General features: G+C 40.6%; 1 protein-coding gene across 12 annotated transcripts in view; it reads right to left on the bottom strand.

Moving 5' to 3' along the window:
* Nucleotides 1-12,265, bottom strand: part of SMC6 (structural maintenance of chromosomes 6) — a 39,555-nt gene that overhangs the window by 21,375 nt on the left and 5,915 nt on the right. For all 12 annotated transcript variants that reach the window (XM_086875813.1, XM_086875809.1, XM_086875808.1 and 9 more), the window contains 6 exons: nt 12,123-12,235; nt 10,074-10,191; nt 8,024-8,129; nt 3,758-3,894; nt 3,152-3,213; nt 2,208-2,288 (listed from right to left, as the gene is read on the bottom strand). In XM_086875813.1, the coding sequence (XP_086731939.1) occupies nt 2,208-2,288; nt 3,152-3,213; nt 3,758-3,894; nt 8,024-8,129; nt 10,074-10,191; nt 12,123-12,230 (612 nt within the window). In that variant the 5' untranslated portion in view covers nt 12,231-12,235. The remainder of the gene's footprint in view (nt 1-2,207; nt 2,289-3,151; nt 3,214-3,757; nt 3,895-8,023; nt 8,130-10,073; nt 10,192-12,122; nt 12,236-12,265) is intronic.

The raw sequence follows: 12,265 nt of genomic DNA, 5'->3' as shown, positions 1-12,265 counted from the left end.
ACTGACCTGAATTGTGGTCAGGATGAAAAATTACTATGACTAAAGTCCACCCTCCTGGTGGTCCTCTTGGAACCTATAAACAGTGGTCCCCAAAGAGACCCACTGAGCTCTCCTGGACTGCAGTGGGCTGTGACAGCATCTCCCTCTGAGTGAGACACCACTGTGAGCCACAGAACTCTCAAGTTTACTTGGAGGACTGCTGTCAGAAGCTGCCAGAGCCTGGAGTGATACCCCCACTCCTCAGGGATCAACCCTTCACCCAACAAGAAGATCCAAAGGCATTTGACATGAGTACTTTTCTGAGCTCCAGGGGAATTCTTCACAGGAATACAACTTGTACATACTCTTTAGATCTGTTTATACACAAGTATGCATATTGCATAGCAACTGTATTATGAATGTTTATTAAGATTCTTAAGTACTTAGATTAGTAAGAAAATTAGGTCTACGAGTGAGTTACCATTGTGCAACTGTAAATTTGGTAAGAATCTTCTGTTAAACTGTTTAAATCAGGCTACTAATTAAGTACTGTTAAGTTAAAACACTGTCAAAACCTTTAGGCCTAAACTGCTGTCAAGACTAGACGTAAGTTTGGTAAGGAGGTCCTTTCTGAATCTTGTAACTTAATGGGAAGGTCTCCCTTACTCCTTTTTATCCTTACCTTTTTACCATTCCAACCTCCATGTAGATCATTTTAGGTTGATTTTGGTTTTGGATTAATTGATTTTAGGTTTTAGTCCAATTTTCCTCTTGTCCATCTATATAAGTAGGAAAGTGAACCTTTGCAAAAAGCTTACCACACTTTAATATTAAACCTGCTTTTGCAGATACTTGTGCCAGTGGCTCTTTGAGCAACTTAAAACACTCATTTCCAACAGAGAATATTCTCAATAAGGAATTAACTCAGCAGTACCCTAAAATTTAAATTTATCCATCTCTTTAGAGAAGAATCTTCAAAAATGTTTGTGCATGCAGATGATTGGTGCAATCGGCTCTGGTAGGAATGGAATTAAATTTCTTTACAGCAACTGTTATGGTAGACATGTTATCAAAACAATACTGACTACACACTCATATTTTAACTGTAGCACTGAGGTCTCCTGTTTCTCCCTCTGCCTGCCCAGTGAATACACTGGCAAAGTGCACAAGACCTCGGTAGGGATACAACCTGGCAGATGATCCAAGCAGCCAGAGATATGCCACCTCAGAAACCATCATTGTGATGATTTAGCCACAGCCACCCACTCACTTTCCCTTCGGGTGTGATTGGGAAAAGAATCAGAAAAGTAAAAGCAAGAAAGCACAGGGGCTGAGATAAAATTGTTTAATAAAGCAAAAGCTGCACACAGAAGCCAAGCAAAACAAGGAATTCATCACTTCCCAGGGCAGTCAGGTGTTCAGCCATTCCCAGGAAAGCAGGGCTCCATCATGCCTAACAGTGACTTGGGAGGACAAATGCATCATTCAAAACAGCTCCCAATTCCTTCATCTTCCCCCAGCTCTATATGCTGAGCATGATGCCATATGGTCTGGGATATCCCTTTTGTCAGCTGGGGCCATTGGTTCTGGATGTGACCCCTCCCAACTCCCTGAGCACCCGCAGCCTCCTTGCTGGTGGGATGGGAAAAGAAAAAAAAGCCTTGACTCTGTGTAAGCCCTGCTCAGCTGTTACAAAAACAGTAGTAATGAAAACATCTCCACATTATCAATATTGTTTCCAGCACAAATCCAGTGTAGCCCTATACAAGCTGCCATGAAGAAAATTAACTCTAACCCAGCCCAAACCAGCAGAATCGAGCTCAGCAATAAAAACAGATAAGGGAGGGTTTAGGGGGATCTTTTGCTTGGGCACTGGTTGGGCCTCAGTCTACCAATAGGAGGTGGTGAGTAAGTGCCTTTGCAACTTTTATTTTGTCTCACTTTCTTTCTCCTTCTAGCTTTCCCTTCAGTTATTATACAATTTTTATCTCATCCCTCTAATTTATTTTTCTTTTTACTTTTACTCTTCATTTCCCATTACCCAATCCCAAGCTTGGGGACGCACAGAAGGAAAGTGAGGGAGTGGTTGTGTAGTATTTAGCTACTTACCTGAGTAAGCCCAAAACAGGTTACTAAAATTAAGGAATTTGATTTTTTTTCCCAAATGCTATAAAAATTTTCAATCAGGATTTTAATGTCTTATGACTATGTTAAATTGCTTTTCTTACCTTGTACTTGTCACCTTCATTTTTAGTCTGTAAAAACTGTTTGCTCATCTCTTGGGTTAAAACAGACACAGGATTATCTACCTGCAAACATAAATCATTTTCATTTTATTTTAATTACAAGTTACCATGTAACTGCAAATGCAAGAAAGTGAGCACCCTGTTCCAATCTTGCAACTGAGTAATAAGCTAAGGTTCAGAAATCAAGCTTCCTAATCCTTTCAAGTCTTTGAAAAAACCAAAACATAACAAACAAAACCAATAACAAATAGAAAATTTTAAAATCCAACTATATCAAGGACAAAATAAAAACATACCAAGAACAACTAAGGAACTGCTTCCAAGGGGATACATGACTTCTATAAAACAGTTACCTTTAAGTTCCACTTATTTAACAATATCAGGAGTAGAAATGCTTTTTGTATCAAAGCACTGCAATAAATGCAATGAATTGGCTCACATATTCTTATAGATGCTACCACAAAATAAAATCAATACATACTAACTGAAATTTCTATTTTTTAAATTCTAAGTATGTTGAATATTTTAAATTTCATATGCACTACCTGATCTTTTATTAATCACTTAGGCAGTAAAACCACATTCAAATTTCTGAAACATCAAGAAGTGAAATAATCAGCAGAAAAAAAAAACTCTAGAAATGAAAGAAACCTACATATGTCAATATTTTTACCAAGAGGATACATGTCTCAACAGGTCACAGGTAACAGCAAATACTTATCTGTCTGGGACAGAATCCTATTCTGCATTGCATGAGGTATACATTTAAATTTTTCTTTTGCTTATGAATTTGATTTTTAAATAATATAGAAGAGGTGAAACTCTCTCCTTTAAGGAATGGTACATTTCTTTTTAACCGAAAAATTATAATATCACATGCCAATGTCTTCTTAAATTGCACAGAATTTAAACACTACAACAATTACCTGTATATTAAAGTGATCCAGTATTCCTATGAGTTCCTCTTTCTTTGAAGAAATTATGCTCCCTAGTGGTAAAAAACAAAAGGAAAAATATCAGTAAGTACAATGCCTCAGTCTTTTGTTCTTGTAGAAAATGTAAAAAATGAGATCTGTCTTTTTGTAAAACAAACTTAGTCCTAAATGAGAAACATTGGTTAGGATTTTTTTTATTATTTTTTCAATATATTTCCATTTGCACAGAAAGACTTCTAATTGAAATCCTTCTTTACTTCATAAACCCTCTGTGTCAGAATTTAGATAAATCAGCCAATTCAATAAAACCTCAAAAAAGATTAAAAATTATTTCAGCCTCATCACACAAGCAGATTTTTGTAAAAACAAATACATAATGTATATACTACTAAATAATACATATCAATAAATGCATAATGCTTTTGACAAACTAAAATATTCTTAGCTTGGGATAAAAAACAAAAAAAATGGACACTGTCATCACCCTTGAATGATTTTATGAAAAGAGAAACATCATCCTTTACTAACATCAAGGCATGTTCAAAGTCATGAACAAGTTTAGAGACAAGACTGAGAACAAAGCAAACTACCACCAACCAGATTTGCTTCTCAGTTTGCAAGTTCTGCTTCCATCCTGATTAATGTGCTGATTCACAGTAATAGAGGTACCATACAATTCTGGCTTAAATGCATCTCTTCCCTGGTTTCGCAAAGTTATGGAAATATCTGCAGAACTAAAAGAAATAATAACAATGAAAAAGACAACTGAAATTAATCTCAAATCTAAAAGCAACAACAAAAAATCAAAATATTTTAATTTTCCATACAAGTTGTCATGTATCCTACAGGTCACAGCTGCAAGTCAGTCATAGTACCAGTCAGAAGAACATGTATTTATTTGGTTTGAACCATAACAGCACTAGACACATTGCTTGTTTAAAAGCCAGCAGGAATAATAAACCAAACTGAAGCTGCCACCTTTTCTCCACGCCCTTCCCACAGTGGAGGAAACAATAGGAAATATTATAAGATGGAATCACAATTTACTGCAAAATCTCAAAACCACAACAGTATTAATAAGAGTGTACAAAACATAGTGTTTTATCCACAGAAGGGTATTCACCACCAAAGAAAAATGCTTCCCCAAGACAGTGCCTGGCATGGTTTGCCAGGCAAAGGCAAAATTACAACTGGCCTTGTGCTGGGCCATGTAGCTAGTGCATGAGTAAACAAAGGCACTACGCCAGGGATGCTCATGGCTTAACTTTCCCCTTGCCCAGCCCAGAAACAGAAAAACAGGGACAAGACAAAACCTGGTGGGACCTGAAAGGGCTCTGAAACAGGTCAGGGGACCCTTTTCCTGGGCCTGACTGGGCACAAGTGGGATTGGAGCGCTCAGTAGCTCTGGCAGCGGTGGTGCTGCACTACTGCTGCAGTGGTGGCTCTGGTGGCTGCTGCCATCATGGCAGCTCTGGCAGCGGTGGTGCTGCACTACTGCTGCAGTGGTGGCTCCGGTGGCTGCTGCCATCATGGCAGCTCTGGCAGCGGTGGTGCTGCACTGCTGCTGCAGTGGTGGCTCTGGTGGCTGCTGCCATCATGGCAGCTCTGGCAGCGGTGGTGCTGCACTGCTGCTGCAGTGGTGGCTCCAGTGGCTGCTGCTGTCACTGCAGCTCTGGCTGGGGCTCCACACAGGTTGCCTCGACTCCGCTCCGTGCTGCTGCTGTTCCCTCTGATGCCTGAAGTTTTAGCTTTCATATTTTCTGGATTCTGTACTGCCTTGGTATATGTCTGAACTTCATATGAAGTGTTAGTAAGTTCTCTTCACAGTTTACTTAGACAAAACAATCCATTTCCAGCCCAACAACCAAGGACATCGTTGCAGCTTCAGGCCAGGAAAGTATGAACAATGGTGAATTGAGGAGAGCAGTCTGGGAGGATGGGACTTCATAACCTGAAGCTGTAATTGTACAATTATCCCCAATATGTAAATGGGCCAAAACTTATACAAGTGTGAAGACTCGTGACTCATTGTCCATCTTGGGTGTAGCCACGGTCGAGCTCTGGTACTGCCCAAGGTGTATCTTTTGAATGCCTTTTAAATAAATACCTACTTCATTCCTTTAACACTGTCCAGCCTCTGTTCTAGGCAGCCTCTCAAGGTATCACCTCCCTTTTCTTTTTCTCTGAGTGGCATCTTGGGCTTGCTGGCACTGTCTTTCTGCACCAAACCAGAAAAGCCATGGCTCAGAGGAAAGGGAAAGGGGCTGTGTCTTGGGGTGATTTTATAATGGTGCTCTATTCCCAGTTGTCTTCTTTATGCTCAAAAATGGCTGCTGTGGCTTTCAGGTGAATTCAGAGGACAGGCAGGAGCCTTTGTTTGTGTTCAAACACAAACAGGCTGGGCGCTGTGGAGAGCAGTGGTTACTCAGTTGTTTAGCTAACTCGATATTTGTAGCTTAAGCATGAAGCTTTTTCCCTCCAGCCCATCTTTGCCCTGGACAGCAGCATCAACCCTTCTGTGGGTTTTGTTTCTTGTTGAACTGTTTCAGCTTGGTTTTGGCCCGAGATCAGATAATCACCGAGACCAGCAGCATGGGTCACTCTAGCGAGCCCGAAACCTTGGGCAAAGATGAACCAACTAGAGAAAGGACACCAAAATCCAACAGCTTCATCTGCTGTGACGAGGGGACCAATGCCACAGGTTCAACAGGTTCCCATCTGTTTTGCCCAAGCTGCTGCTCGAACGTTTTCCTCTTCCCTGAGACAAAGGCCAGCTGCTACTTTGTCCCCACTTTGTCACACTGCCAGCCTGTTTATTTCTTCTCCTGGCATTTTGAGGTGTTTTGTTCTGCTGATGATGGCGGGGGGAGTGTGTGTGTGTGGGGTAAGGTTCTCAAAGTTCAATATCTAGCATTTATTCAATTTTTTTGTGCCATGTGGGCACTTCATTAGTTAATAAATAGCATTTTTTCACTTTTACCCACTGGTATTCATTTTCTCATTTGCAAAAGGGATTATTAAAGCCATTCTCTTTAGAGGAGACAATGATTCCAGAGTGATTTCTCCAAAATCTGTCTCTAAACCAAGACACACTGCCACTGGCAGAAAGGGGCAAAGTCTGCTGGCCTGACCCTGAAACCTACACACCACCTCCCTTGAGCCTGGCAAAAGCAAAAGCTGGTGATCCTTCTGCTTCTGGCCCCAGCTTCCTTGTGCCAACACCACTGCCCTGCCTTGAGGTGAGTGGTATTGAATCAAACACTGCCAGAAACTCCAGCCCTCTTCTCCATAACCATGTCAGACACACTGCTGTCATACACTGACTGCTTGCACCTCCCTATGCTTCACCTAAATAATGAGCAAATATTCGTGAGAGAAGATTTCTTCCATCTTCCCTTCTTGTCTGAGTGCTGTCACTTTACACTGCAGAATTAAGCTGCTGTTTGGTAGTTCTCTTTTTTCCAAACTGGTTTCTGTATAAAAGAGTTTTCTGGTTTCTGCAGCCTAACCAAAGTAATCTATAGCAGAATGCTTAAGGCATTCTTCTAGAAAAGATGAGATTTGATTTCAGTTCCAAATTCCCATTTCCTGTTTCTCAAGTGAGTGCTGAAACATTAAGTTAATACACAAGTACTACAACAACTTTACTCTTAAGCACCTCTGAAAGGAAAAGGCTGGAACCCTGAATAACAGCTTCACGTAAACATAAACTCCTACACCTCCTATCTTTTTACTGGTTTCCCTAAACACATGATCCCCACTCTCACAGCAGACGAATCCACTTCTTGCATGTTTAAATATCCAGCTGTAAGTTGAGGTCTTTATATTGTATATTCATTCACCAGAAAAACTGAAAAATAATTAACCTCATTGCTTGAAAAACAATGGTAACTTGCTCTTGATAACTAGTAAGTTCACTTACCAGTGAACTCCATTTTTCTGTAGGATATTCAATTACAGTATGGAAGTAATATATGAGAACAGGGAATACAGAGAACATATCACCATGTTAGCTAGTTCAGTGTCCCAGCTTCAGGCACAGTAAATTTGCTTGCCATTACTGTGAGGGGCAGAGCCCAGAGCCATGTGAGTGTAATTCTATGCCCCACACATCATCCCTGGGGGCACAACTTCAGCTGGAAGAGCAGAACAGAAAGTGGAACTGCCACCATTTTGTTCCTTTATTCCAGGGAAAGTGGACAGCGAGTGAAGCAGTGGGGTGGCTCCAGTCCTAGTGTGGGGTTGGTGTGTCATTGTTTTTCTCATCTTGGGCTTGGGGAGGGAATGTGGGTGTGGACAATTTGTCCACCATTGGTTTTGTTTTTTTCACAACACGGGCACAGACACTTCCATTTGCCATTTTCTTCTTTGTCTAAGGAGATGCATGATTTGGGCTGTGGTACAGCTGCCTTGAGTCAGTGAACATTTTTGTTTGTAATCACCCTCTTTTACACACTGTTGTTATTAGTATTGTTGCTGTTTGTGTTTGTTTTCCTTATCTCGTTGATGGCTTTTTTCAGCACATTTTTATTTCAACCCATAATGTCTACCTTTATCCCTCTCTCACTGGAGGGGAAAGAGACCAGCTGTTTGGAGTTTAATTTCCAGCTGGTTTCAAACTACAACATTCAGAAATAACAGCACACTGGTGGCAAAACTTCTGAAGTTTTTTGTTTTCAGGGTTTGCGGTTTTTTTGTGGGGGGAGGATGTTGTTTAAATATAGTCTCATCAGTGTTATGCTTTTAATTGAAGTCTGGTGGATCCCATAAGAAGATGAAGAAAATTAGCATAAACAGAAAACTCATAAGCTCATCTCAATGACAATCACCAAGCTACATATGCAACTTTAAAGTTTTACTTACATCTCTCCTTTTTGAATAAACATTTTTAATGAGGAGCCTCTGTTAGTTGCAGTGGCTTTTCCACCAAGTCCAACAATTAGTGCTGTTAATACTGAACTTTTTCCACCTGTAATTGAAGCATTGAACTTGCTTTAAAAAGAAGATACTTAGCTTCTACTCCACTCATATTAACAGTTTTTTGACTTCTTACATATTCATTAGAAGACCAAAGTCTGTCCTTATTGAACATATAAAGCAACAGCAACACTAGTAAAGTATCTGCCATTTTCAAGGTTTTCCCTGAAAAAACCCAATATGCTCAGCCAAACTTCTGTTACTTCTATTTAGCAATTTGCATTCAAGATGTTGTAGGTCAGAAGGAAGGAATCTCTCCTTTCTTAAAAGCATACTGAAAATGTGCATGCAAGAAAAGAAATCAAACACACATTACCATTTATCTGTCTACAAAGCTTTTAAACTCTCTTTCAAAATTTGTATTTTTTAAAATTCTTTCTTCAGAAGAAGTGAGCTCATATAAAGAGGTATCACTTCCTTTTCCTGTAATAGTTTCTATGTGCCCCATACTATCCCAGGTTAGCTGGAACAGAGTTCCCCTTCTACCTAGTAGCTTGTACAGTGCTGTGTTTTGGGTTCAGCATGACAGTAATGCTAATAACATGCTCATGTTTTGGTTGTTGCTAAGTAGCAAAGTCGAGGACTCTTTGGTGTCTCATGCTCTGCCAGTGAGGAGGTGCACAAGAAGGCAGGAGGGAGCCTGGCCAGGAGAACTGACCCGAGCTGGCCAAAGGGATATTCCATACAATAGAATGTCATGCCCAGTGTGTAAACTCAGGGATGCTGTCCAGGAGCCACCAATTGCTGCTCAGGGATGGACTGGTTGTGAGAAACTGTATTATGCATAATTTGTTTCTCTTGGGTTTTATTCCTCTCTTTTTTCTTGCTTGTCATTACAATAATTATTATATTTTATTTTGATTATTAAGTCTTACCCTAAACCACAGGTTTTACCTTTTTCCAATTCTCCTTCCCATTCCACTAGGGGACGTGGGAAAATGACTGAGTAGCCACATGGTATTTAGTTGCCAAAAGGAATTAAATGACAACAGTCCTTTCTAGCACCCAATGTGGGGCTCAAAGGGTTGATATAACTGATCAGAGTATGTTAAAACAAACCTGCTGTAAGAATTCATGATATTAGTTTAATAGGTGTGATCACAATGCTGATTTATTTGCTCTCAGAGTCAACGTGCTGGTTCTCAGAGCTGCATTATGTAACACCTTCCTCATAGCATGCACTCCCTGCTTTGCTGTTTCTCACCTTCGGGGCCTGGGCTAAGGCTATCATTTTGAAGTACTCTGTCATGCCGGCTGATAAGATATGCAATGACAAATGACACGATATGACATGTGGGAACTGCTGGCCGTGGAGCTCCCGGTCCGTGCACTCGGCAGCACCCCTGGGCTGCGGGAGCCATCTAGCGCAACTGTTCTCAATTACACCTGGCACCCTTCCTCCTCCGAGCGCCAGCCCAGACAGCTGCACCTCCCCTGCTCCTCCAGACTAACTGCAACAGCTTTTAAAAACCTGGCATGTCCTTGGGAAGCTGAAACCATCAGGAAGCAGGATGCTGCTGAATGTGGTTCAGATCTAGTTTAGCATCATGCAACCATCAGCAGAACTTCAACCCCCGTTACAATCACTGTGGCTCCTTCAAACTCAGTGAGGGGCACTGCAGACACTTGGACAATTACTGTGCTTGTAATAATAAACATCTAACTACATTTAGTTCAAATAAAAAAATATGCATTATTTAGCTATTAAAATATTTACATTCACATTATCTTTTGCAAAAATCTCCAATGTTATAGACCTGTTTCATCAGCCTTTAACTACTGGGATAGACCTGTGTAGTACCTCAGTGAATCCAACAGTGAATCCTTATCCTTGCCTGAAAGATGGCTAGCAATTCTTTTTTCAAATAAAAATCACATCTTCTACATTATTAACAGAAGTGGTCTTTGAGAAAGACACTATGTGATTAATACTTACTGCCATTGGTTCCAACAACGAAATTGAGATTTGATCCAAACTGAAAAGGCCCCAGATTTGAATGGCACATGAAGTTCTTCAGCTGGATACTTTCAATTATGCCAACTTCACCATCAGGCTAAAGAATGAACAATTAAAACTCAAGTTATGTATGCATTTTAGTGAGATTAAGTTTATAAATTTTAAACGCAGTGAAAATTAAAATGACAGTACGATATAAAACATCAGCTGTTAGAAGCCCCAAGGAAACAGAAGAGTTTCATGACACTGTGTAAAGCTGTTTGCTATAGTGCAGTTACATAGTAAAATAAAATTTTCACACTATGTGTGATTCTTCACACATAGTAACTTTCAGTTCTCCCTATTACTAATTTATTATCAATACAACATAAAATATTAAGATACTAGATCCACAAAGTTGGCTGACCAAGTTAAAACATGTTATTAAGGGCATTATCCAAATGTCTTGTAGATACTGACAAGTTTGGGGCAACAACCATCTCTCTAGGCAGCTGCGCTGGCTTTGTGTTCTGGTAGCAGGGGCAGGAAGCTACAGGGATGGCTTCTCTAAGAACCTGCCAGAAGTTCCCCGTGTCTGACAGAGCCACTGCCATTCCCCAGCCACCCCCAAGACAGACCCACTGCTGGCCAAGCCTGAGCCCATCTGCAACAGCAGTAGTGCCTCCAGGCTAAGAGTCAGGAAAGGGAAACTGCAACTGCAGCAACTGCAGCCAGAGAAGAGAGGAGTGAGAATATGTGAGAGGAGCAGCTCTGCAGCACCAAGGTCAGTGGAGGAGGGGCATGAGGTCCTCCAGGCATCAGAGCAGAGATCCACCTGCAGCCCACGGAGAGCCCTACGCTGGATCAGGTGGATTCCCAAAGGAGGCTGGGACTCTATGGGAAGTCCACCCTGGAGCAGGCTCCTGGCAGGACCTGTAGCCTATGGAGAGAGGAGTGCACCAGAGCAGGTTTGCTGGCAGCACCTGGGACCCTGTGGGGGACCCACACTGGAACAACCTGTCCCTGAGGAACTGCATCCTGTGGAATCCCAGATCCACACTGGAGCACAGAATGAGTGAGTCCTCCCTCTGAAGAGGAAGGAGTGGCAGAGACAACATGTAATGAACTGACCGCAGCCCCCATTCCCTGTGCTGTTGCAGGGAGAAGAAAATTTGGAGCAAAGATGTGCCAAGAAAGGGAGGAAACGTCTTAAAATTTGGGTTCGTTTCTCATTATCTCTCAAATACTGATTTGATTGTAAATAAACTCAGTTAATTTCCCCAGGCTGTTTTGCCCATGATGGCCACTGGGGAATGATCTCTCTCTGCTCTTATCTCAACGAAAAGCCTTTTGTTTTATTTTCTATCCCGTGCCTAGGAGAGGAGGGCAGTGACAGAGTGGTTTTGGTGCACACCTGGCATCCATACAGGTTCAACCTCCCAGAGAAGTTTGATCCAGTATCTTACCACTGGTAAAGAAATGTTTCCTAATGTTCAGTCTAAATACACAGGACAGTATTTGCAATCTCAAAAATATTTAAAAATCTTCTATCAAACTAAAATTAAACTACTGAAAGAAAAGCAGAAAAAAATAATATTCCTGTTTTCAAGTTTCTTTTCTATGAGAACTTGCATTTCAAACACTAGGTTTTTTTAGTCATCTGAAAGTGTCATCTATACAAAACAAATAAGTATTTGGCACTTTTTTAGTAAATAATTAGTTTTCCAAATATTTTGTCTACTTTTATTACAACTATAAATGAAAAATACCATAGTTCTGTCAAAATCCATTTCCTTCATTTACTTGACAACTGCAGTAGTATTCCTTCTACTAAATCAGAATGTTGTTATTTTATGATCAACTATTATAACTAGATAACCAAGAAGAAAGAAGCTAAGAATAACCTTATGCAGAAGACATCATCACATCATCACAGACAGTATCCCTAGTTTCTTTTATCTTTGTTCTACTGACGCTTACATCCAAGACATTTATTTCAATAAGAACTTTTCTTCTATCTTCATCTCTATGACATTTTGAACTACTTACTGACTGTGAAGAGACACTACCATCATCAGTATGTACATCTGTGTATTCTTTTCTCTGTCTTTTCTGGGACCCAGGATTTGGAACACTTTCTTCCTTTCTCTTACCCATGAGTACTGAAAATGAAAATAATGAAATATAGGTTT

Source organism: Cyanistes caeruleus, chromosome 2, assembly GCF_971803275.1.
Source record: "Cyanistes caeruleus chromosome 2, bCyaCae1.hap1.1, whole genome shotgun sequence".
Lineage (NCBI taxonomy): Eukaryota > Metazoa > Chordata > Aves > Passeriformes > Paridae > Cyanistes > Cyanistes caeruleus.
This window is presented reverse-complemented; position numbering and strand designations above follow the sequence as displayed.